General features: G+C 37.1%; 2 protein-coding genes across 2 annotated transcripts in view; both read left to right on the forward strand.

Moving 5' to 3' along the window:
- LOC108050644 (zinc finger protein 546) overlaps window positions 1-26,563 on the forward strand; it is a 61,131-nt gene that overhangs the window by 11,338 nt on the left and 23,230 nt on the right. The window lies entirely within an intron of this gene.
- On the forward strand, window positions 19,566-21,617 carry LOC108050645. The gene has a single exon (XM_017132419.2). The coding sequence runs from the start codon at window positions 19,722-19,724 to the stop codon at window positions 21,615-21,617; it is 1,896 nt and encodes a 631-aa protein (XP_016987908.1). The 5' UTR covers window positions 19,566-19,721.

Genomic DNA, 26,563 nt, shown 5'->3' on the forward strand with positions numbered 1-26,563 from the left:
TTTCTACGCAAACTAGTCCCTCAGTTTTAAAGCTATCTGCTTATAAACTTCCCAAAAGTTGTCTTTCTATTGCAGGTAGTATATAAATCGGAACAAGCCGGATCGGGCGACTATATCATATAGCTCCAAAAAAATTATAACCTTGTTGTTTTTAATTTAATAAGATTTACGGTTTTAATTAAATTAAAATCGGACAACAATATCATAGCTACCATAGAAACGATGGCAAAATGCAGCGCAAAATCGACATAGCTTTATTGTTTTAAGTAATATATGCAGAGAAATCGAAATGTAGTCGATTTGTAATAACTGCGAGGGTATATAAACTTCGGATTGCCGAAGTGTGCTTCCTTTCTTGTTTTAGTTTAAAAAAGTCATTTATACATTCATAATTTAAAACCACTTTTAACATTTAAAGATACAAAATTGCGTTAAAAATTTTAAATATTTGCTGCGATCAAATAAAAACAGTTATTGAATTTCAATAAGAGTAAAAGCTGAAAGAAAGAGTTATTTGTCATGATAAATATATTAAAATTGTCATTTAGCTAGCTTAGAATAAGTCCCGACAAATAATCGTTAATTAAATTGTTTAATATAAAAGTATAACATAAATATTAAAAAAAAAACCTTTTATGAATCTCTCATGCATGCTGGTTATATTGACAGACATGGATTATTATTAGGATTTGTCTGTGACCAAGATTGTTTTGTGTTGGTTTTTTAGTTCAAAAAATTTATTAAGAATTATTTACGGTCCCTGATTCTTAACCAAATTTTTTTAAGCAAAATGAATAAAACCAATTCGCTAAACACGTAGTTTAAATTTGAATTTTAATCGATATTTAATATATATATATTCCGAATTGATCTCGAGATCATCTCAATGTCTATTCTGTCGGATAAAAAATAAATAAATAAATAAAATATATAAAAAACAAAATTTTAAAAATCCAAGGTTAAATAAAACAACAAACTAACAGTATTCAGTATTTGGAATTTAAGCCATTGTTCTTTTTAAAATAACAACTAATATATAATCAATAATTTTGTATTTTAAACGAATTTAGTTTTTTAAAAGACTAAATGTAATCAAAACAAGAACGAAAAGCTAACTTCGGCGGAGCCGAAGTTGATATACCCTTGCAGAATATTCTGTTATACATATATATTCTCCAAAACTATTCATATGATGCATTCTTAATGCTCATAAAAAATCCCAACTTCCTATCTTTAAAAACACCAAAGTTATGGCATTTCCAATCGTTCAGTTATATGGCAGCTGTAGGATATAGTCGGCCGATCCTTATGAATACATAAAACCCATATAAAACCCACGGAAAATCCCAACTTCCTGACTTAACAAACACGAAAGTTATGGCATGGTAAAATGTGTAAAATGTACCTATATTTAATTTTGGTCATAAGTGTGCCACGCAGTGAAGGTGACATCTCCAACCCTATAAAGTATATATATTCTTGATCAGGATCGCGTCCTGAGTTGATATACATAGGCATGTCCGTCTGTCTGTTTCTACGCGAACTAATCTCTCAGTTTTAAAGATATCGAAATGAAACTTTGCACTCACCCTTCGTTTCTTTGCACGCAGTATAAAAGTCGGAACGGCCGGAACGAAATCGCCCAATCAATCCGACCTACCAAATTTCATAAGGATCGGCCGACAATAACTTTGATGTTTTTAGTTATCCTGACACAGGGTTTACTTTTAGGATAGACCAAGCGCACTACAATACTACTTAAGTATTTGCAAAATTATCTTGGCTAGCGATCACATTTAATTACATAAATTAAAATCATAACCATTCAGTACTAATTATCTGAGAAAAAGTCGCTTCAAACAAAGAGTGGTTTAATGTGCCAAATTTATTATATTTTATTTATTTTGAATACCCATCTCTTGGTAATTTTGAATGCTCTACAAATCGACAAATTTGCTCTTTAAATCTCTCCCGAATCGGTGGTGGTGTCGGTAGAGTTATCAGTGGAACGATCACCACACTGTGATACCCTTAGTCGGGATATCAGTGCACCCATCATCACCTTTACCATCGCCATGACCACCAAGATCGCCGTCACCGCCTACGACATGGTCAATTAGTTCTTCAACTTCGGTAACGACATAAGTCAATAAACCATCATCGCATCCTCCAAGTCCTCCAAGTCCTCCAAGTCCTCCGGCACTTCCTTGGACCGCGACCACTGCCACAAGGGCCAGAAGGGTAATTGCAATGTAGGTACGCATTCTCAGACTTTGGCTTCAATCGAAACTGATGTCGATTCTGTCTACGCCAAGCCCCTTTTATACCCAAAAACTCAAAACATCTCAAAAATGCAGCCAAATCCCACCCGAGCATCCCCTTAACGTCAGCTTCATCTGTGTGCTTAGCTGGAATCTGCGAAGAATGGAGAATCGCTAGATTGGGGGTTGTCGAACTCAACCCGAATTGTTCGCCTTTAATTATTCGTTACATGTTGATTTCATCCATCGTTTGGCAACAGCTGCCCCATGTTTGAATTAAATCTATTGTGTCTATTTTCATCTTAAATGTTTGAGTTTGAAATGACTGTGAGACTAAAGGGTTGATTTGCTGACATTTGCGTCTATTTTGTAAATAAATAATAATTTACCTTTATGAAAAAACAAGAAAAAAAGTTTCCTAAATTTGTTAAATATCTAGATTGTACTGCTATTTTCCTGAAATAAACTGAAATATGGAACTAATTAGTGGGAATACAAAGCTTTATACCCTTTGTAGCATGAAACCTGCAACAGGGTTGCCGGTTCTTGCAACACGAGCTAATGTTCTGGTGTTCTATAAATCCTTGAGCTACTTGCTCGCAAATACTTTTAAATCTTAAAAAAAATCACACCCGGATCTTAACATCGATCGGGGGAGTCGTAAAATTACACGGGAAAGGTACCTTTTCATAATACCCTATGGGAGATGTCACTCCAGGGTTTCCAGTTTATTTATGCTGGGCTGCTGTTATAGCCACAGCGATTCCATCCAACCATTGTCACCGAATTCCGAAATGTATGCTAATTGGTGATCCCATTTACAACCGGCAAAGCTTCTTCATCCTCCCTTTACAGAATGACGCATGACTCCCAAATATGAAAGGCTTGAGATTCATTTCTATTTAATAATTTTCATTTGATTTGCAAATTCCAATTGCCCAAAACATATTATAAAAGCTACTCAGGAAAATGTAATTTAATATTGTAATATATAATATATAATAATCTAAACTACTATATAAAAGTCTTCGAATAAAAAATGGGTCAGTGGTAAATTCCTACCAGAGCGGATTGACATAAAAATCTAGAAAAATCCGCATAATTCTGAAATAATTAGGAGACGTGTGTGAGGTACAAATTAAAACAATAAACGACCCCAAAGTGCCCCAAAATTCGATTCGTTTTTTTTTAAATTCTTTCTTTTGCCATTTTTCTGTTATAAATGTTGTTAAAATGGTTTAAAAAAATTATGATCATAATCTTATGGCATAGCCGCAACTAACTGCATTTAAATTTTTTGGAAATTCAGCCTCCTTAACCAAGTCCCCAATATTTTCCAATTCTCTTATGCGTGACGTCACGGCCTCCACATATGTTTGTATGTATGTTCTGCTGGCGCACTTTGCATTAAGTCGTAAATGAGTGTATGTAGCATTTTAAGTGTGACCGCGCAGGGGAAAAAATGAAAATACCAGTCACAAAAAATTTAAAATGCGCGGTTAAAAAATCGATTATATCGCAAATCTTTTCATTTGTTTTCAAATGTTGAGTTATCTACAAACTTTGGATTTGTAAAAAACAAAAATAAATAATGATTCGCTCTGCTATGTACACACACACGCACGAAATATGTATATCCAAAAAATCAAGATATACTCATACTGATATCCTTTTGCTAAAAGAATATTTAATTTACATTTCCACAACAGATTTAAGACATTTTGTAACCGATTTTTGTCATTTAAAATTCAAATCGCATTGATAATATTAAAAGAACATTAAATATTCAAACCAATTGATTCTCACGCTCTTTATTACACGTGCCTCATATTGTTTAAACAAATGCAAATGTTTAAACAATTTGATTCACGGCGTCCCCCACCTGTCTTTATTATTAATATAATCTTTTTCTTTTGCATACTTCTTTACGTCCCATTAAATGACCGTTTGCTGTAATTAATTCAAGTGAAACATAACCTGTTGGTCGTGTACAAATACTTCATTATTTGCCAATTGTTTTTTTTTTTTTAATGTGTGGAAAGAAGGTGTGTAAAGAGGGGTTGGGGGCCCAAAAACGCCAAAACTGTAATTAGGTGATAGATGGACAGCCTCTTAAAATTGTTAACCAAGATAAAAATAAAGGAAATTGTATTATTGGGGACGCATTTAACTTTTCCTTTGGCATATTTCTTAATTTTTCTTACATAAATATTTGCTTTCCTAAGGGAGGAAGTTAAGAGAAATATAGTGTGTAGTAATATGCTTTGCAAAACATATTTCTTTACTTTGTCTGCAAATTTGTTTCAGAGTTTTCTCTTGGCAATTAGTTATCGTTGAGTTCTCTTGATGATAAGAAGAAAACGTGTTGTAATCAATTTTAATACATTAAAACAAGTTAAATTGTGATTACGCAAATTTTTGTTTAAACTTTATTTACGTTAACCATTTTGTGGTAAGTCAGAATCTTTCCTAATTAAAATTAAGTTGATATTTGGTTGCCAAGGCGGAGAGTGTGTAACAATACTCTTAACACTGAAAATAATTTCAGTGGTGCCATTCAACTATTTATTAAAGCTATATAAAAATAAGTTGTTTAACCGATTAGACCTTGAGTTTAGAAAATAACTCTATAGCTAACCCTATAGCTTTAATGGTCAAAATAACAAACTTTTGTTTGTTGGATTGTGAAAATAAGCGTTAACATTTTGAAAAAAATAATTTTCAAAACTGTTGCTTTACGCATTCTATCTGTAATCGGCAGATTATTTTTAAACTTAAAATTTCCTAATATTTTAAAATCTAAATAGCTTTAATTTGGTTAGCTTTTTGGTTGCCAAGGCGAAGTTTGTATAACACACTCTGTAATCTCAAAATAATTTGAGTAACGTCTATTAAACCTATTACAAAAGCTAAACAACAAAAAGTTATATTAAACCGGTTAGACCTTGAGTTTAGAAAATAACTCTATAGCTGCTTCTATAGCTTTAATGGTCAAAATTACAAACTTTTGTTTGTTAGATTGTAATTTAAGCGTTATACATTTTGAAAAATATAATTTTCAAAACTGTTGCCTTAAACAATCTATCTGTAATCGGCAGACTTCTTAAAAACTTGAAATTTATTAAAATTTCAAAATTAAGTTACATTTAGTTTTGCATGAAAATTATTTAAATAACATATGATACGCATGTAACTTTTTAGTCTTAACTAACTGAATTAATATCTTTATATCTGCAAATCTTTGTTGTGCAGTGTGAAATTATTTTGCAATATATTTTGCAATATATAAACATCAATATTACTATTGCAAAAACTTATATATTTAAAAAGTTAGATAAATAACTATTTAAATTACAAGTATATTTTAATAGCATTTTGAAATATTGATTTTTTTCTAGATTTACTGCTTACAATGGAAGTAGAGTATTTAAATATAGATGGTGCTCCGGTACCTCACTCTGTTATACCTATAACAGGTGATGGAGCTTGCTTATTCCGGGCTGTGTCCTACGTTTTGTTTGACAATGAAAGTTATGCTCAAGTCATTCGAAAATCAATAGTTCGATTAATAGTTTCCCAATTTAGTTCATTTGTTGATGACACATGTAATTTTAACGGAGATAATTATGCCAATCCTGTGGATTATGAAAATGACATGATTAAACCGCACACGTTTGGTTCGTATGCTGAACTAAAAGCTGCTGCTAAATTGTACCCTATTTATATTGAAGTTTACTTTAATCAAACGCTCATTGCAGTTGCTGGTACAGAGGGCAGTACCATAAAAAGATTTCGTTTCAGTGGAAGCTTATCTGGTGGACATTATGATGTCTACAAGCCTATTGAAACCTTTAATGATAGAAGCTCTCCCACTCAAAATATATTAGAAGTTCCTTCTATGAAAAAAAAGAACATTCAAAGAAGAGGTCAACTTACTGATTTTTCTCGAAAAAAAACAGAAAAAGATTGAAAATAAGAACTATCATGTTAGGCATCGTGAGGAAATTCAAACTGCAAAAAAAAACACAACAAAAGAATACAAAGAGTGCACATTCGTGGAAAGTAAAACATAATTCCGCTTTTTTATACGATTTAAATCTGGCATACAATTCTGATAAATCAGTTGATATTGGAATAATGAATAAGAGATGCTCATTTTGTGGCGCCTTAAAATGGAAGGAAGAGTCAAAAGGTATGTGTTGCAAAGAGGGAAAAGTCCAGCTTCCATCTCTTAAAACATTACCAGATCCTCTTTTAAGTCTTTTAAATGGTGATCACCCAGACCATACACATTTTATGGGGCTTACCAGAAAATATAATAATTGTTTTCAAATGACTTCATTTGGTGCGACAAAAGTTTTTAATGAAGGTTATATGCCCACATTTAAAGTACAGGGGCAAGTTTACCACTTAGTTGGTAGCGTTTTGCCAGCTTCTAAAGAAGAAGCTCAGTTTCTCCAAATTTATTTTATTGGTGAGGACAATGTAGAAGCCGATTTCAGGTGTAAAAACAGTCCTGGAGTTAAAAATGCTTTAGTTAAATCACTACAGTTGATGCTGCATGAAAGTAATCCATATGTTAAGGATTTTAAAACTGCTCTTAAAAGAGTTTCGAAGAATTGTAGCCAATTTAAAATGGTTATTCACGCCAATAAAAAGCCTGTTAGGGCTCATAGAGGTCGTTATAACGCACCCCAAGCAAATGAGGTCGCTTTGGTATTAGTTGACCAACAATTTGAAAAAAGGGACATTATTATTGAGGGTTATAATAATCAGTTAAAAAGAATCAGTGAACTTCACCGATCTTATGACGCCCTACAATATCCATTAATGTTTTGTCATGGAGAAGATGGTTACACTATAGATATACCCAAAATTGACCCCGTTTCAAAAAAAAAACGTTAAGAAAACAGTCTCAGCGTTAGATTTTTACAGTTTCCGAATAATGCTTAGAGAAAATGTATGGAATCACCTGCACTATTTTAGAGCTCTCTTTAGTCAATTTTTGGTTGATATGTATGCTAAAATAGAAACAGAAAGGCTTAATTTTATTCGGCTAAATCAAAAAAAGCTGAGAGCAGAAAGCTACATACATCTTCAAGATGCTATAGGTAGGAATGATGTAGATTTAGCACAGTTTGGACAGATGGTAATTTTACCTTCATCCTTTACTGGCTCGCCACGGTACATGCACGAAAAAACTCAAGATGCCATGACATATGTTCGTTATTATGGGCGTCCTGATCTTTTTATTACATTTACCTGTAATCCTAAATGGAAAGAAATTAAAAGTGCACTATTTTTAGGGCAGAAGCCTCACGATCGGCATGATATCATTGCTCGAGTCTTTCATTTAAAGGTCAAAGCTATAATGTCTTTAATTAATAGTCATAGTTTGTTTGGGGAAGTGCAATGCTTTATGTATACGATAGAGTGGCAGAAACGTGGTCTCCCACATGCACATATACTGATTTGGTTAAAGTCTAAGATCACGCCTCAACAAATTGATTCAATTATATGTGCAGAAATTCCAGATTCTGAAAAGGATCCTCTCCTATATGAGATTGTTAAGGCTAATATGATTCATGGACCATGTGGCCGCTTAAACCTAAAATCGCCCTGTATGAACGAGGGTAATTGTTCCAAAAAGTTTCCGCGATCGTTGCTTAATGAAACTGTTACTGGAAAAGATGGTTACCCTAAATATAGGCGAAGAGCACCTGAAGATGGTGGCTTCACCATGGAAATTAATGGAAACATAATTGACAATAGGTGGGTATGCCCTATAATTGTGTTCTCCTGCGGACCTTTGAGGCTCATATTAATGTAGAGCTCTGTAGTTCAATTAAATCCATTAAATACGTTTGCAAATACATCAATAAGGGCAGTGATCAAGCTACATTTACTGTGGAAAGCCCTACTAATGAGGTTCAACTATATCAAAGCGGTCGATATATCAGTAGTTCTGAAGCAGTGTGGAGAATTCTTGCATTCCCCATACATGAAAGGTATCCGGCAATTGTACATTTGGCCGTGCATTTGGAAAATGGTCAACGGATATATTTTGATCCTAATAATCAAAATCAATTAGTTAACCAGTTAACCAACGCTTCAATAACGACACTGACTGGGTTTTTCGAACTTTGTAAAACGGATTCATTTGCAAGGACCCTTCTTTATGTTGAAGTACCTTCCTATTTCACGTGGAACAATAAAAAGTTCCAAAGGAGAAAGAGAGGTAATATTGTACCTGGTTTTCCTGGAATTAGAATGGATGATGTTTTAGGTCGAGTGTATACCATACACCCTAAAAATAGTGAATGCTATTACCTAAGACTACTTCTTCATGAAGTGCGGGGACCAACCTCATTCTAATTTCTTAAAACAGTTAATAACATTACGTATGCTACATTTCAATTGGCATGTAAGGCTTTGGGCTTACTAGAAGATGACACACACTGGGAATATACCCTAAAGGAAGCAGCTTTATGTAAATCGCCAATTCAATTACGTGATTTATTTGCGGTGATGTTAGTAAATTGTCAAATGGCTGATGCCGCACATCTTTGGGAAATGTATAAAGAAAGCTTTTCAGAATACATTTTGTACGAGTTTTCTCTAATAGTGGCAGAAGTCAATCAAGATCTACTGGATAGAGTGTTTAATAAATGTCTTATTTTAATCGAAGATATAACACTGTCCATTGGAGGTACGTGTCTATTAGACTATGGTTTGCCCGAACCGATTAGAGTTAGTAGACCACTTCAAAATAGGGAATATTTAAACGAAATAAATTACAATATTAATGAATTCGAATTAAGTAAAGACGAAAATTCCCTTAACGATGAGCAAAGAATGGTATTTCAAAAAATATTACAAAGTGTTCAAAATGAAAACGGTGAAATATTTTTTTTGGATGCCCCCGGTGGCACAGGCAAGACATTTTTATTGAATTTGTTGTTAGCAAAATTACGACATAATAATAATGTAGCATTGGCTGTTGCACAGCCCACTCTGTGTTTAAACTCCCATTGGATTTAATAAATGTAGAAACACCATGTTGCTCAATATCTAAACGGTGTAATATGGCATTGGTTTTTCAAGAATGTAGCCTTATTGTTTGGGATGAATACACAATGGCTCATAAGAGTGCTTTTGAAGCGTTGGATAGAATGTTGAAAGATATTCGTGGTAATGATTTTCTAATGGGAGGTATGACGGTTTTATTATCTGGAGATTTTCGTCAAACGCTTCCTGTAGTTCCTCGAGGAACAAGGGCAGATGAAATACAAGCCTGCTTAAAATCATCATTTCTTTGGCCTACTATTCAAAAATTGTGCCTAACAAAAAACATGCGTGTGCATTTAAAAGGCGATACAACTGCTGGAATTTTTGCACATACATTATTGAGAATTGGAGACGGTCTTTTTCCAACTGTCGAAGGAAAAATAATTATTCCTTCAGGTTTAGGAACTGTTGTAACTTCCCTTGAGGAGCTCACATCAAATATATTTCCGGAAATTTCAAAAATCTCAACCAAATCATTAGATTGGTTTTCGGAGAGAGCAATATTAACTGCTAGAAATGATAGAGCTGTGGTAATAAATAACATACTGTTAAAATCATTTGATGGTATTGAAGTTACGTATAAGTCTATTGATTCAGTCACTGAAGTTGATGAAGCAGTTCATTTTCCGGTTGAATTTCTCAACCAACAAAATCCACCTGGACTTCCCTTACACATTCTAAAGCTTAAGATTGGTGCACCAATTATGCTGTTGAGAAATTTAAGACCTCCAAAACTATGTAACGGTACAAGATTGCAAGTAAAAGCTCTTCATAACAATTTAATCGAAGCTGTGGTTTTTACTGGCTGTGCCAAAGGAGAAATTGTTTTTATACCACGAATACCCCTAATACCATCAAATCTACCGTTTCAGTTTAAAAGACTTCAGTTCCCTGTAAAAGTTTGCTTTGCAATAACGATAAATAAATCGCAAGGTCAGACCTTAAAACTAGCTGGACTAGATTTAAGGGACGATTGCTTCTCTCATGGTCAGTTTTATGTGGCCTGTTCAAGAGTTAGCTCCTCTGAGTCTTTAATTATTTTAGCGCCAGAAGGAAAATCAAAAAATATCGTTTATAGAGAAGTCTTGCAAAAATGTTAAACATTTCTAATTAAAATGCACTGTGGAATAGGCCTCATGGGGAAACCACAAAAAAAAAACGCGCCAAAACCTCTACCTCTATGGTGGTGTGGAAATGTGGAATGGTTTTAGTTTAAATAAAGTAGCAAATAAAAAAGTTAATCAAAAGTATAGTTTTAAGCGATATAGTTAGGAAATTGCTAATCTTAATTTCCGCAGGCGAAGCTGCGGGCTACCTTGCTAGTTATAATATATAATATAATAATATATATTTTATTTTAATTTAAGTGTCCGTATTGTTTGTTTTATATATGTATAGTATAGTATAGTATATTATAGTATAACGTAATTAATTATTAAACGTTTAAAAAAAGAAATCAATACAAAATATAACTTTAAATAATAATCGGGATTTAATAACTGCAAAGTATAATTTAAGTACAATTTTACCCGATTTATTTAATTTTCTCTTTTTTTCCATATCAGTATTTGCTTAAATGTTTAACAAAATAGTTTCTTATATTTATTTGTTTATTATACCCTTGCAGAGGGTATTATAATTTCAGTCAAAAGTTTGCAACGCAGTGAAGGAGACATTTCCAACCCTATAAAGTATATATATTCTTGATCAGCATCACCAGGAGAGTCGAACTAGCCATGTTCGTCTGACGGCTGCCATAGGAACAATCGGAAAATTTTATTATTTTAAATATAACTTTGTTGTTGAGCTTGCCGAATTTTCTTGGTCTTTGCGGCTTGGTTATATTTAAATATTATGAAATTACAGTTTTAATTAAATTAAAATTGGATATCTATATTATATAGCTCCCATAAAAAAATCGAAAAATTAAAAAAGATTTAAATTTAAAAAAAATACAAATTAAAAAAAAATGGTCTTGCCGAAGTTTTCTTCCTTTCATGTTTATTATTCTGTTTGTGAGACTTTTTTCTGTTTTATTTCGGGGAGTATCAGAAATTCTTGCAACCTTCAGCGCAAGACCGGTTCGCGAGGCAAAGTGAACGCAACAGACAGCAAACAGCTATTCCCTGTCCCGCTCGCTCTACGCGCCCCATGCGAGTGTCAATCAATCACCTGTCAGATTGGCCACGCTCACTGGCCATCGGGTTGCACAGACGTCGGGCGAATACCCACTCACATGGGAAAGATTCTTGCCAGCATCGGGAAGATACATACGAACTTACGGAACAACGATGGCTCCGGTTTGTTTTGCTAGAAATGGTGGACTTTGATTTGATTGGATTGGACGATATTGTTTGCTTTTTAATAAAATCTCAAAATGGATAGACGAGACCATTGACCGATAGTAAAAAAGAATACTTTGCTTTCATTTCACAGATGGGACTGTCGATGGAGTTGCGAATGTTAAGCTTTTCCTTTATATATATTTTTTATTTATTATGTATGGGTATGGGTACTTATATGGTCGAGGAACATAAGTTTGTTATGTAAATGAAAAAATTAGTGAGAATTTAATTAGATTAATTTGATTATTTTAATAATTTGATTTAGATTAATTTTTAGGTAAAGAATTATTTATCTAGTATTAATCAGAAATCTTCATTCCCTTTCTTCCACTTCAACCAACCCGTCAAAAGATTTTTCTGTTTCAACGCTTTTGTCTAGCATTTTCTTTGGGTTCCTTTCTGTTTTCAAAACTTATCGAATGCCCGGGACAATGGCAATAGGAAAAGCGAAAAGCAAAAACGGCAATGAAACAGAAGCGAAACACAAATAAATAAGGATAATAGCGTAGGTACAAAGCAGAATAAGCCGACAAATGCCTACGAAAAGGGGTGGTGGTGGGTCGATGGGCTGGTTGGTGGTGCTTTGGGTGGGTGGATGAGGGCGCCACACGGAAGGCAATTAAAAAATATTTAAACTGCCAACTGTTAAGGGTCTTGGACCCGTTTCTGACTGACTGACTGGGCTGACGCCTTCTAAGAAAAGTTTCTGCCCCAAAGAAGGGGCGGCGTGGCTTAAAACAGGGGCCCAAAGGAAATTTATGCATACTTTCCTCGCCTTAACTTGGCCTGTCCCTGCTTTTGTTTTTCCCTCCGAGGTATTCCTTTTGTTTTTTCTTTTCCACCCACATTTCTCCAGACCCGTAGCAAAATCAGTTTGAGTTGTGTGATTGTGTACGTGAGCATAACGACTAAAATGGCCAAGGCTGGGGCAGTCCACCCCCAATGGCCACCCCTGTCAGAATTGATTGATTGAATTGCCACTTTATGAAATTTGTGAGTCTTCGGAGATGTGCGTGGAAATTCGTGTTCTCGTCTTCGTCTTTCCCTTGCTTTTCTCTAAGGGTGGCTCTGCCCAGTGGGTGGGTGGCTGGGTGGTTGTACGCTATCCGAGGGTTGCTCCTGCTGATTTGTGCTTGTGAGCGCTTCGGCTAACAATTTGCAGCATAAAATACATAAAATTATGTGCAGCGCTGAGGCGGCCATTAAACTTGATAGATTTATGACAGACAGCAGCCAAAGCGTTATCCAAAAACAAACCGAAAGCGGCTTGGCGGGGTCGTTTACGAGAAGTTGGACTCTTGGGGCTCAGCCCCCTTAAAGATACAGCTGATTAAAATTGCAAAATTGTCCAAATCGGATTTGGGGACCAACGTTGGGGGTGTCAACTCTGGCAGATATCAACGAAATGTCTGTAAGTGACACACTTTGATGGTTTAAACATAGCTATTGATTGTAAAATTGGTTCAAATTTTAATCAGACCTACCATATTAAATATTTATAGAAAGCCTTTCTTAATAAATTTTTAAAAATGTAACATTTTAAAGGAATTTAAAGTTTACAAATTATTTTATTAAATTTAAACAAAAGTTGTAATAAAGTTTTTAAGGTAAAAACTGTAAACTCTTCAGCTTTATCTTCTTTAACATTGGTTATCCCAACATACCCATTACGAAAATTTCAATATAAAGTCAATCAACTTTAATAAGGTCCCTTGTCACCCTCCACTAGCCCACAAACCCGTAATGAAAAAGGATCCAATTTGAATGCAAAGTAGAATAGAATAGAAGGCTTATTAGAATAGATTGCAGAAATTAAGAGCCGGGAAAAGTAAATGAACCCATCCTGGCAACGAATTGAATTGAGGTTGAGGTAAGCGGGTATCTACAGTCAACTTCACTCCACCTCTGGAGCTGGCAATTACAAAATGATTGAATGGTAATTTCTGCGAGAAAAGTTGGCTTCTGCCCTTTTGTATTTCGGGTATATGCGGTTGTTTGGGTGCGTTTGTGTGTGACTGGCATAAATTCCCATTATTTATGGGGGCTGAAACTGTTTGTGATATTTTATTTCGCGCAAGGATAGCGAAGGATAATTTGCGCACCCAAAACAAACAGAGCCACGAAAAAAAACCGAAACTTAACAAAGAAAAAGCGTCCTGAATGTTTGGAATTAATTGCCCAAGCTCCTCCAATCACAAACAGAAGAAGAAGCTAAGAGAAAGGGAAGAAAAAATGTTTTAATTAATAAAATTGAATGTGTGCGAAAATTGAAAGGATTTTTCCGGCCCTTCTTGGTGATGCTGTTGTTGTTGTTGTTGCGGCATTCATCTTCGACGCTCATTTGCAGGCTTCCCTCATTGGTCTCATTTTGTATGCAAATGATTTATGCCAGAAAGTGTCCTGGCCGAAGAGTCGGGGCCAAAAAACTGGATTAGAGAGTGCCAGCGCCGGCTCATTTCGTTTCCCCACCCGCCTAAACTTTTCCACCCATCGCAAATGAGCGGACATGGCCGGCAAAGTTTTTTTTTTGCTTAACTCTGGAGGTCGCCTACAATTTCTCAATTGCCAGAGGGGTATCTGTGTTCGTCAGCGGGCGAGGGGCTTTTTTAAATATTTACTTAACATCCTATTATCCCCACGCGGACTTGGACGAGGACAAGCAGCGAACCACGACCCAGGCTTGTATCAACATTTAAAACGATAAACTTGCCACACACACAGACACCACACCGAGAAAAATGCGAAAAGGACGAAGGACACGTCTTGTCTGTCACACCAAAATGTCACCGCGGGGTGAATTACTAGCGAACCAAGGGAGAAAAATGCTGAACAGAAAAATACTTGTTTTCTAAAAAATAGAGTTCTACGAGGAAATACTCTTATAATAATAAAAACTACAAATATTCAAGATTCAATTAAAATTAAATATCAATGAAAATTAAATTATTAGATATTTTAGGTACTTGTTTATCTTATAATTGTGGTTTTCATTAAAAAGGACGTTTTAACTAAACCTTAACTGCCGTGATTTAACAAATCATATTCATGAATTTTTTTGAATTCTTAATATATTATGTAAAATCTTAAAATTAAGCATAGCAACAAACAAATTTAATTTTACTTGAAAACAGGGTATTCATTTGTTGTTATTTTGTCATAATACGTAAATAGGTTTTTCCTTCAATGGGTTACAAAAAAAAATCTTAATAGTTTTACTGACTAGCTTATACACATGTGTGTTTATTATTATACACCCTGAACTGAGTCAATCAAAACACAACCAAGAAGTTAATCAAAATATTAATTTTTTTAGTTAAAGCGCATGTTCCAAGATGACGGAGTGATATGTACTAATATTTATTAAATTACTATCGATTTAACCTTCTTTTCAGTGTATTAAAAGTTGGGGTCACTGGAAAAAAATTCCAAAAAAAGATTCCCCTAAAACAAAGGCGCTGGTCTATGTCTATGTGTGAGCAGGACAACATCAGAGCAGGACACGCGCCCCGCACACACAAACAAAGCGACACAAAACAAACGACAGTGGGATAGACAGAGACACAGATAGGCGTGGTGAAAGGGACAGAGCAACAGAGGGGGGAATGTGCCAAGCGTGTGAGTGATTTATGGCGCTGCGAGTGACGAGGACGAACCAGAATTCTTCAGGATAATGCCGACATAACGAGATTGTTTTATGTACACATTTTCTCCTTGTTTGCGCCGTCGTTTCGTTGTCGTTGTTGGCTTTCGGATTCGTATTTTCGGAGGGGGGCTTGAAGGTGGAGTCGGATCCCGTTATGTGTACAGTGCACACATAATGACACTTTTCGCTGACTATTCCCATTCTGCTGTTGGTGTTGCGCACTGTGAATAGGGGCGAGATATGTCTGCCCGTGTACGTGTGTATGGTGTGCGGCGGTGTGTGTGCCTTATCAGTTTATATATTGCCTGGCTCCGTCTGTGGGCGTACTTATGCCCAGAGGACCTTCAATCAAATCCGTAATCCTCATTCACTGCGTTAATGAGCTTCTCATTAATTTGTCACCCACAAGGGCTCACCTGATATTTTGTTTATGCCCCAGACCAACAATCGAATGGAGGTCCTTAAAATTGTTGTTGCTTAAGCTGGATAGAAGCGACGGCATATAGGTTGATCCAATTAAATGCTTTGATTTGCGAGTTTCCTCGTGAAGGATGGCGAAGTTTACTGCCTTAAGAAACAGAGGAGAATCTTGCATATCAACCGATATTTACACCTATTGTCAAAATAACCTATAATTAGGTATAGTGACCTCACAGATGGGCCTAGTTTTTATTTATTTTCTAAAATATTTTTTTGAGCTAGGCTTATCAAAAACTAAACCAAATAAAATTGAACTTTTTCAAACTCTAGAATTCCTAAACGAATATAAAATAAATTGTATACTTTACCCAACTGTTTACCCAAACTAAAAATATTTATTATAACTGAAATTAAGAACAACATAAATAAACAAATTTCATTCATAAAGTGCACGATTTACGACTTTGTTTAGTTTGTTGGCAATTATATTATATGTATGGCAAGAGCCAGAAATGCATGATTCATTCATTTGGGGTCCGCGTTTGTGTCCTTCTGGTCCTATATGATATATTCTTCATAATTTCTAATTTCCGGCTAAAAATAATTCTAAACATTAAGTAGAAATTATTTGAAAAACTTTTCGCTCCGACTTCGTGTTGTTGTAAATGTACAACTAAACTGAGCAGCCGAGCCAAAGGAAAACCGAACCGGGAAAGGAATCCCCCTGCCGACCACCCCCGAAACCCTTGGCCCCCCTTCGACCACCGACTTACGTCGATACAAACAAATTCTCATTAATGGCCAAGAGAAGGCTGTAGCTGGAAACTGAGCTCTGAGCTGAGCTAACCCAGAAATGCTACACCGAAAAAGACTTTAACAATCTTAAAGTAATTTCACAACTCAGTTTTCTGATTATTTACAACAAAATAATTAAATAATTAAATAAATATAAGGAATATTTATTTTATTTTTCAAGGCAATGTAATGCAACAGCCAACTGATTTAACCTAATGCAATGAAATGTAGTTTCAATATTGTACATTTTAGAGAACCAATTACCAAAATTAAAAATAATTAATAAAAATAATTGTTCTATACCACAGGATACATGTGATCTTGTAAAAAACTCAAAATGGTTGATTTTTTCAGTGTGCCCAAAGCGAATTTTCAGCATGTAAATGAGTCGGGCTTGGGTTATCAAGTGGGTGTGGGAGTGGGTGGGGATGGGAGTCAGTTGGTGAACAAAATATGATTTTGACAGAAAACAACAAAACAAAATCCATAATTCAGGATAAAACATAATTCCGCACAGCAACAGGGGCGATAGAGGGGGCGGAAGAGAGAGGGAAGAACCCACACAGATGCACAAGAAAAAGGAAAAGTCTGGATGGAAAGCGCCGAAAAAACAACAACATTATGAATTACGGTACACTGGCGGGAAAAGGCAAATGAGCAGCAGCGAAAGGGGGTTGGCGGGGATGCTTCGGGGGTGAGTAAGGAGCAGTTACAGTTATTTATTAAATCCCTTTACGCATTTTCATAATAATTTCACAAAATATTTTAAATGCGATGGCGACGTTGGTCGGGTGGTTTTCTTTTTTAAGGTTTTTCTCTCTGGGAAGCGATGCCGCCTGCCATCGGGTGATTCATGTCAGTGACTGGGTGTTTGTGTCATTAAACTTTTATGCAAGAAAGAAAACGCACAACAGCAGCACCATTTTATCATTTTATATAGCAGAAAGCAGCACTCATCATAAACAGGACAAACGAGCGCGAATTTAATCCCTTTTGGCACAAAGAAATCATATTTTTCCTCGCGCTCAGTGGAATAAAAACACAAACAAATGCTTAAAACAAAAAAAAAATGAATTGGGGAGAAAACCAAATCTTTTGATTTAGGTTGTGGTGACTGAAATTAGTGATGTGCAAAAAATTATATTATTATATTTAAGTTAAATAACATCCCAATATTTAATATTGAATTAAGGATCACCTGTAAAAAATAATTTATATTTTTTAGGATTAGGTATCTGATTCAATCGACAAAGTTAGTCTAAGCAATTACATTTATTTGGTTCTCACGAAATTTTGTAAGTTTTAATATATCACCATTAAAAAAAATAGATAATTTTCTTAAATCCGATAAAATCTAATAGCGTAGCGCGTTCTCCCCAGTTTTTACAACAAAACCCCCATTAAAACCAAGTGTAGGGCATTCCAAGACAAAATACGCAGAAGGCGGAGTGGAAGTGAAAATGACAGCACGAAAAATAATTCTAATCTCCTCATGAATATTCCTTTTGCATTTTCATTTTGCAAAGAGCGCCCGACCAGAGCGTAAACCATCAACAAAAAGGACAACACCAGAGCGGAGTTACCACGGAGGTGGGGGGACTTTGGTATTTTGGGCTGATGCGTAAGCTGAAGAAATACGACGACGTCACTGTGGAAAAGCGGGGTTAAGGGGGGTCCGAATAGCGGACTCAGGGTGAAGCAGTTGGCTAAATGCACAATGGAAAAAATATATATACCCCGGCAGCCGTTTGTTATTTTATTTTATTTGAGCTCCCAGTCAGTGCACTGAAAAACAAGAAGAAATATCCGTTACTATGTTAACTGGTTTCAAAACAAATATGCCTTTAACAGATGGCTATATTTTATCTTCAAACAAAGGATTGCCAAGGTTTTAATTAACTTACGCATAACTAGAATCTGCATTTTAAATCGCAAATCTCGAAAGGACGGACAGATAGACGGACATGAACAGGTCGACTCAATTTATAACCCTAATCAAGAATATATATATCTTAAAGGTGACAAGTTATATACTATACTATATACATACTATACATACAATATACCCTTTTATTCTATACACTCTTCACCATACCTTTTTTACGGTTATAAATATAATCCTTAAAATTAAATTTTGAAGTCCTTAATAAGTCCTCATACAAGTAAACAAATATATTTTTGATATGTTTTATTAAAAGGTACGCCCACAAATGCAGATTTTAATTCAGATTTGGTACTCTAACAAGTCGAATAATACAAAATGATTAAATCTTGAAACCCGATTGGTTGAGAGTCTCATTTCTCTCAGTGGCAGTTCCCCTCGTTCCACCGTGACGGTACCCGTGTCCCTATTGCACCCCCCTCCCCTCCCGAGTCCGGCATTTCACTGATGGGCAGTCGTCGTTCAAGTGCCGCACTTGCCAGCTTCGTCGTCATCCTCGCTTTGGGTCGGCCATGGACGCCATCGAAATTATAAACTTGGCTGCTAAAGAAGGTTAAGTGATAAATTAACGCCACTGCCCCCCGGTCTCTGCCAGCCATCTTTTTTGATTCTGGCTAGGATTGGAGTGGACTGGAACTCCGGACGCGAATGGGAATGCTTTATGCACGAGTGGACCTTTTAGTTTATTGTTATTTTTAAGAGGAGTAGGGCTAAAAACGAGCTCAGCTTGAATCGAATAATTACGAAAAGTGGACCAGAACTTAACCAAGAGGGACGTACTAAGTTCTTGTAATGTCTGTACTTATTGCCCACGCTGATGAATTCATTAACAATTTAAAAGTCTTTGATACAATTTGCTTTAATAAAATTGGTATTCTTAAGCTTTTACTTAATCAATTCAATGCTATATTTTCGGCATTCTTTAGAGTCTAAAATGCGAATTTCTAAATTTTGGTGTTAAGATTATTTATTTGTTTAAAAATTGGAGATTTAATTTGGAGATTTACTGTTGAAGTAAAACTGCTTCGATTTTTAAGCTTATAAAAACTCAGTCACATCGGCTTTTTTAGGTTTGTTAATTTTTGCCAAGATTAAGTGAAAAAAATGCGTTAAACTTGTGAAATGATGATATCTTTGACGAACACTTCTCTGCCTTTAGCTCTCCTTCATGTAATTCGCACCTCCTAACTGAAGTACTCCATTTTATATTTGATAACTGAAATTCGTATGTGACAGAAACAAGCAAAATGTGCGTCTGCAATTTACGTTGCTGTTTCTTCTCCAGCTTGATATTCTTCTCATTCGTTTACTACTTTAACGATGTGGCAGTCGACATGTTAATCTTCGAGGAACATCACCTGGTGGAAAGCTACTTTGTAAATACCAATGGCTGTCGGATGCTGACCATGGTGCCCAATGAACACGACGTGATGTTCCTGTGGCGCGGTCTGCGTAGGGACTTTTGTGCCAGCAACCTGGACTTGACGTCCTTCAGCAATTGTGATGACAACTATCTGAGGACGGAGGTGGACATCGAATTCGTCTATCCGAGGTATGAAATCACAAGTTTGGAGAGCTTTGAGTGCCAGTATCATGCCATGGAGCGGCTCACCGATTTCGACAATCGTTATTTGTACAGCCGGCAATTCCCGCTTCTGACGGATGGTAATAACACGATTGAACCCCATGCGGATATTATAAGAGCTGAGTGCTTTCTCAACGGCACGAGTGTATACAACGGAGTTCACTTCTATGCCCATCCGCCCGACGAATGGCTTCGCAACACCAAGGGTCTCCCGCCCCTCAAGTCGGCATCCGATGCCGGCAGCTTGTCCGTGTTGATCCTGGGCCTGGACTCCATATCGCAGATGCATTTCCCCCGAAGCATGGCTCGCACAGCCAACTTTCTGCTCTCCCTGCCGCACGTCGAACTCAAGGGCTTCAATCGGATGGGAAACAACACCCTCGACAGTCTGATGCCGCTGTTGAGTGGGCTTAGTGGTACCGAGATGGAGGACCTTTCTTTGAACCTCAAGAGTCTGGACAGCTGCCCCTTTATCTGGAAGGTTTTCCAGCAAGCCGGCTATGAAACCGCTCTGGGTGAGGACAACATAGACAAGAGCATGTTCGCGAAGGGATTCGAGGATCCGCCCACGGACTTTTATCTCAGGCCGGCGCTGCTCGAGATGTGGCTAAAGACGAGGACTGACCAATTACATGGCACCCACTGTAACGAGAAGGATAGCTATGCAATGGTGCTGAGGGAGTTCCTCTACAAGATTCTGCCCCATCACAGCACGCATAGGTTTTTCACGTTCCTTTGGTGGACGCAGGGCATCGATCACCTGTTTAACTACGGCCGGAGATTAGATCAACCGTTTCTGAATATGTTGAAAAGGATATCCGACAGTGGCCTGCTGAAGAACACACTACTATTGGTGGTTTCCAATCACGGTTTGAGTAAGAGCCGATTCTACAACACTGTACAAGGCAAAGTGGAGGAGGGTCTGCCCCTGGCCATGCTCTGCTATCCCAGGTGGCTGGAAGAACGATATCCCCAGGCCATCGGCAACTTGAAGACCAACAACCACCGACTGGTCACCGCCTTCGATCTTCATGCCACTCTCCTGGACTTGCCCAATCTGACGTCGCTGGAGGATGAGCAGCTGCAGCAGCGAAGTGCGGACTTGGAGGCCCTGGGGAGGAATCTTCCACGAGGAATAAGTCTCTTCATGCCCATACCAGACCACAGAGACTGCTCCTTGGCCAGCATACCCACGGAGTATTGCCTGTGTCAGCAGCATAGAAATGCGTCCACCGCGGATACATATGTTCTGCGGGCCGCCCGTCTTATCATCCGGAACATCAATAAGATCCTCCACACCCTTACTCCGCCGTGCAGTAGCCTGTCCCTCGATCGGGTACTAACCGCCGACAAGTGGCGACGCATGGCAGACGAGCACCAGTCGGAGTTCCGGGTCAGGCTGCTGGCCACTCCTGGTGGGGGTCAGTTCGAAGGAGTCGTGAGGTATACTGGCCGCAAGCTGGCCATAGATGGACCCATAAGGCGTGTTAATGATTATGGAAACGACTCGTTTTGCATTCAGAACTACCTGATTGAGATGTATTGCTTTTGTCCCTAAACTAGCTGTGTTCATTTTGAGAATAATAGTTAATCTGCTTCGTCTTAGCTAATATTAAAGTACCTACAAATAAAGTATGGAAATTATTATATACTGGTTACTTTCTTATTTTGTAAAGCTATAAAATGAAAAAGTAACCATATACTTTTTTTTTTTTTTTTTTTTTGTTAAGCTACCACACTTGATTTGCCCAAGAATGGAGCACCCGCTACCCGCTTTTTTTGGGATCTTTAGAAATAATTTGACAATACACGAAAACAAGGTCATCCTTGTGCGGCGTGTTCAACAATGAAAAAAAAAAAATTTTTAAAGATCTATTTAAAACAGTTTAAAATGTTTAAGAGTGGATTATAAATGTGTATATATTTTAATCCTATATCCTTTGGGGGACACATCCGATGTGGCTTATTTATCCGCATAAACATTTGCCAGTTCCTTCGGATGACATCATTAGCCCAGCTGGATGAGCATGGGCGGAGCTTCAGTCAAGCTGCCAATAGATTTCTGGCTATCTATTTCCACACACATTCAGACAAGTCCACATCATATGTTCCTTGGAGGAGCGATGAATACTTGGCGTTGGGTTTAATCTGATGATTTATAGAAAATGTAGGTTGCCATATAGTCGCATTAATTACGCCTCATAATGAGTGATTTATGCGAGAGCTCAGCCTGCCTCGGCGTCTAACTCCAGTCTGCATTATTCCTTACCCCGACTTCCACTTCCTCGCTCGCATCACATCCTGCCGCCATGATAAGAAATGTTTTGCCAACGCCAACGCCTGCGGCCTAACAGTCACATTAGCACAAATGCCCGTAATTATGCTTTTTATGATGGCACTCACACCCCTTTTTCTCTGGGTGTGTGACATTCAGACCAGGACCTTATCGGCCCAGTGTGTGTGTGTGTGTTTGGGTGCAGAGTCGCCATAAATGTGTAAAAATGTTACGTCTTTTTAATTCCCCTTTTATGTGCTGCCGGCGTCAATCACACAAATATTTATAGTTTCTTTATAATGTGTTTCTCTGACTGATTTATGGACCTCCTGCCCAATTCTGCAAACCTTCCTGCCATCTGGTCCTGAACGTGATTTATGCCAGATTGACAACTGCAGGAAATAAATGATAAAAAGTAATATATGTATGAACTCAGATCATTGTTCGGCATGTTACGACCAATGTGGGTGGTACATTGAAGGTTTTCTTGAATCCCCCCATTCTCGGTTTCAAAAAATCGATTTTTTTTATTTAATTCGAACCTGTAACTATTCAAGAATGTTCCTTTAAAATTTCAAATGAAAATTTCAAAAACTTTTAAAGATATAGCCTATTTATGGTGATTTTCAAAAAAAAAAAATTTTCAAATATTTGTTCATTTTTGTGCGAATTTAATAATCCTAGTTCCTGCTATAGTCATACATGTATTCTTCCTAATCCCGTTGTAGTTTTTGGTTTCAGATGTTCCAGGGAGCTGAAATCCCACGCGCCGCCGAACAGAACGGCTTTTGTTCAATAACAAAAAAAAAAAATAATAATTTTAAATTTTTTTCCATATTTTTAAGACTTCAAATTAATGGATGCAAAGTTACAAGACTAAAAAATAATATATTTACCAACCCATTGAAAATCGTCAAAATATAAAATATTAATTAGAATACCCTTATAGGGTATTACAATTTCAGTCAAAAGTTTGCAACGCAGTAAAGGAGACTTTTCCGACCCTATAAAGTATATATTCTTCGTTAGGTCTTACAGCATTACATTAGAGAGGCATAACTATATTCATATAATTAGAAAACTGACACCCCCGCCACATGATATCCATTCTAATGCCGCTAAATCATTTTAATAAGCTTGTACGAAGCTGGCAGCTCGTAAAAGCGGAAACGCTTCCCATCTCGCTCATCCAAATGTCGTTAGAGTCGTAAATTCGGTAAACGCGCTTAAGTGATTTTCACACTAAAAACCAGCGGGTCACTTTGACTCGACTTGACTTGACTTGACTATTTCAAATGGTTCTTTCTTGCTGGCTGTCGAAACATAAAATTAAATTTTATGTACACATAACGCGTACCAAGTCGGCCGAACACAGTTCAACAATTAAAGAACAATAAAAGTCACTTTGATGACCTTTGTGGTTTGGCGCGACTTGGTGGTTTGTTTGCCCGACAGAGTTTAATGGCCATCATCATCGGAAATTTTTTGACAACTGACAAGAGCGGGTCAGCGTCGAAGTCGACAAATCTGTCACGCCCATTTTGCGGGTCGAAAAGCACCTGGACCGGCGTTTCTGTTGCTTACCCCTGTTTACTGTCAAATAATGGCAGTCTCGTAAAATCTTTCATTTTACGAGCGTCTTAAAAACGCATCGTAAAATCTATGACCAGCGGAGGACCTCAACGGAACGGCTGTCTGTTTATTTAATTATACATTTCTGATTTGCCGCCAACTGGAAATGTTTTCCTGGGCGTGAAAAAGTCGCTGTCATACCGCAACTTCCCTCATCATTTGTCTTGACTTACAATTAGATTGAAACCCACTCGGACGACGCCCACTCCATGCAGATGCATAATACTAATCAAAATTTATGACATTCGGCAATTTAAGCGTCTTTAAAACGAAAAAACCCCCAAAACAAGTAGAAGGTGAACTCTGAGCGGTCTCAACAAATTGGGATATTTACGATCGGAAGGATGGGAGGGAGGAGTCGATCCCACGCGTCAGAAACAAAGCAAACGGAAGCGCCGCAGCCATTTGGGAATCACGGAAAGTCACTCGAGTCGATGCATTAATGGGAGCCACTTAACAGGGATTTATCACCTCCGCCCACAGATCAGCAAAGTGCCATAAAGATCGCCAAGTCATAAGGAGCCGAGCGGATGAAGTCCGCCTGATGGATGCACCGAGTGGGACTTTCATTCCTGCTTCGCAGGGTTGGGCTGGGGCTATCTATTCTAATTGATGGATATATTGATAGGCTCTTGCGGTTTTTTATCGCTTTTGAAATGGATACGGGTTCTCTGGACGCGGCAGCAGAAGATCATCTTATGAAATGTAAGAGAAAAACAAATTATCAAATCTAAAAAACAAATTGTAAGTGCTTTATAAGGAATAAATGAGTGTTTAGGATTTATATTAACAATGATATACCCTTCGAGATGCCCATATATGTTTAGATGAATATTAAAGTGCAGTAAGAAAGAAAAATTCAACGTTCAAATATTGAAATTTAATATTTGATATTTTTGTTTTTAATAGTTTAATAGTTTGCTACTAAATTAATTTAAAAGTCGACCCAAAAATTACAAAAAAATATATGAATATTAAAGTACAGTAAGAAAGAAAACTTCAACGTTTAAATTTCAATATTTTTGCTTTTAATAGTTCTTATAAAAAAGTAAAAAGAACAAAAATGATCATTAAAAATAGTTGCTACTCAATTAATTTAATAGTCGACCCAAAATTTAAAAAAAGAATTATATAAGCAATTAACTGAATTGAAAAATGATTTTACCAACAGTTTTTTGTAAATGACCGCAATTAATAAGTTGTTGTTACTATTGCCATCAAAAGCCTACTCGAAGTCACCGCCCTGCTAAATATATTGCCTGTAAAATAAAATGCATTTTCTGGCTGTCTCCTAAACATCTAGCGGATGAACCACTCCAGCAGATTAAGGAAAAGAATAACAACAAATTCCATATCATATTTACGGCCAATAATCGGCCGGGCAGAGCGGGACAGATAGAGAAGGGGCAAAAGCAATCAGAATACTAAATCTGATGTACGCCGCTAATTGCGCATAGATTACCAGATGCATGAGCGATACAAACGGGCGAGGCCGCCCAATGCCAATCCCGGGAAAGCTGGCCAGGAAGGGAGCGCGGATGCGTGTTGCCCTGGAAACGAGTCCTCATCGGAAACAGGCAACGGGCAACAGGCAATAGGCGACAGCTCAATGAGAAATTGCGACAGAGACAACTCTATTTGGCCAATCGACAGAGGCCCGGCTTCCCTGACCAGGCCAAGACCGTTGCTTATTTATTTCGAATTGACCCATTTGGTAATATTCATAATTTAAGTGCGCACGAAAGCCGCCTCGTCCACATCGCCTTGCTTGTTGGCCACAAAAAGCTGCATAAATTCTCGCTGCCCAGATCAGTTTTTTAGTGTGGTGCCATTTGAGTTTATTTGCGATGGCTGCGCTGTCATAAGTTGCCGCCAAATTGTTGCATTGTACCTGCTGCGAGATGCAGGGAAATCAGAGTTAAAGATCCCACTTGGCCAGCTTGTAACTCAGAAATCATTAAAAAGTGCGAGATACTTTATGAATTCGTCGTGGGCCGCGGCGATCAGAGTGGACTCTGGATGCTGGGAGCGAACGACGAGCGGCGTGAAGTATGCCCATTAAAATGTACGATCATCCTCGCCTTAAATGCAAACTAGTCTGATCCCCCTCAAAACCCCGTCCCAATGATCTGTGGAACTGCCGAACTGCCCGCTGAATTATTGTTAACGATTCGCAGTTAATTCCAGCCATACGTTTTCCGTTCGATTTCATGGTTTGTCTGGTATTGACTTTATTTTGAATGTTAATGGCTCGATTAGTCGATCAAGGTAGGGTTTCGAAACGCGGTTTATATTACTTTCGCATAAAGTTAAATATTCTGTTAAGGGCATACACAATTGTTTTCCCTCTCTAACTCTATATTTTTACATATTTGTAAATATGCTTAAACAAATTTAATGATCTCTATTACCAAAAATAAATTTTAAAAGGGATTTTAAGTACTCCAGTTTCCTTTTTTTATTGCCAAGCCAGGACCAATCTTTAATTAACTTTTTGTAAAAGCAAAAGATTCTTATTCGAGCGAAACAAATAACTAATTACCATAATTGTCGTATTAATGCAATCGATTAGCATATTCGCGTTTACGATTCGCAAT

The sequence above is a fragment of the Drosophila rhopaloa genome, unplaced genomic scaffold, assembly GCF_018152115.1.
Source record: "Drosophila rhopaloa isolate 14029-0021.01 unplaced genomic scaffold, ASM1815211v1 contig_2, whole genome shotgun sequence".
Lineage (NCBI taxonomy): Eukaryota > Metazoa > Arthropoda > Insecta > Diptera > Drosophilidae > Drosophila > Drosophila rhopaloa.

Excerpts from the sequence above, each read along its gene's own strand:
- LOC108050645 (XM_017132419.2), top strand. The coding sequence starts at position 19,722 with ATGTGCGTCTGCAATTTACGTTGCTGTTTCTTCTCCAGCTTGATATTC.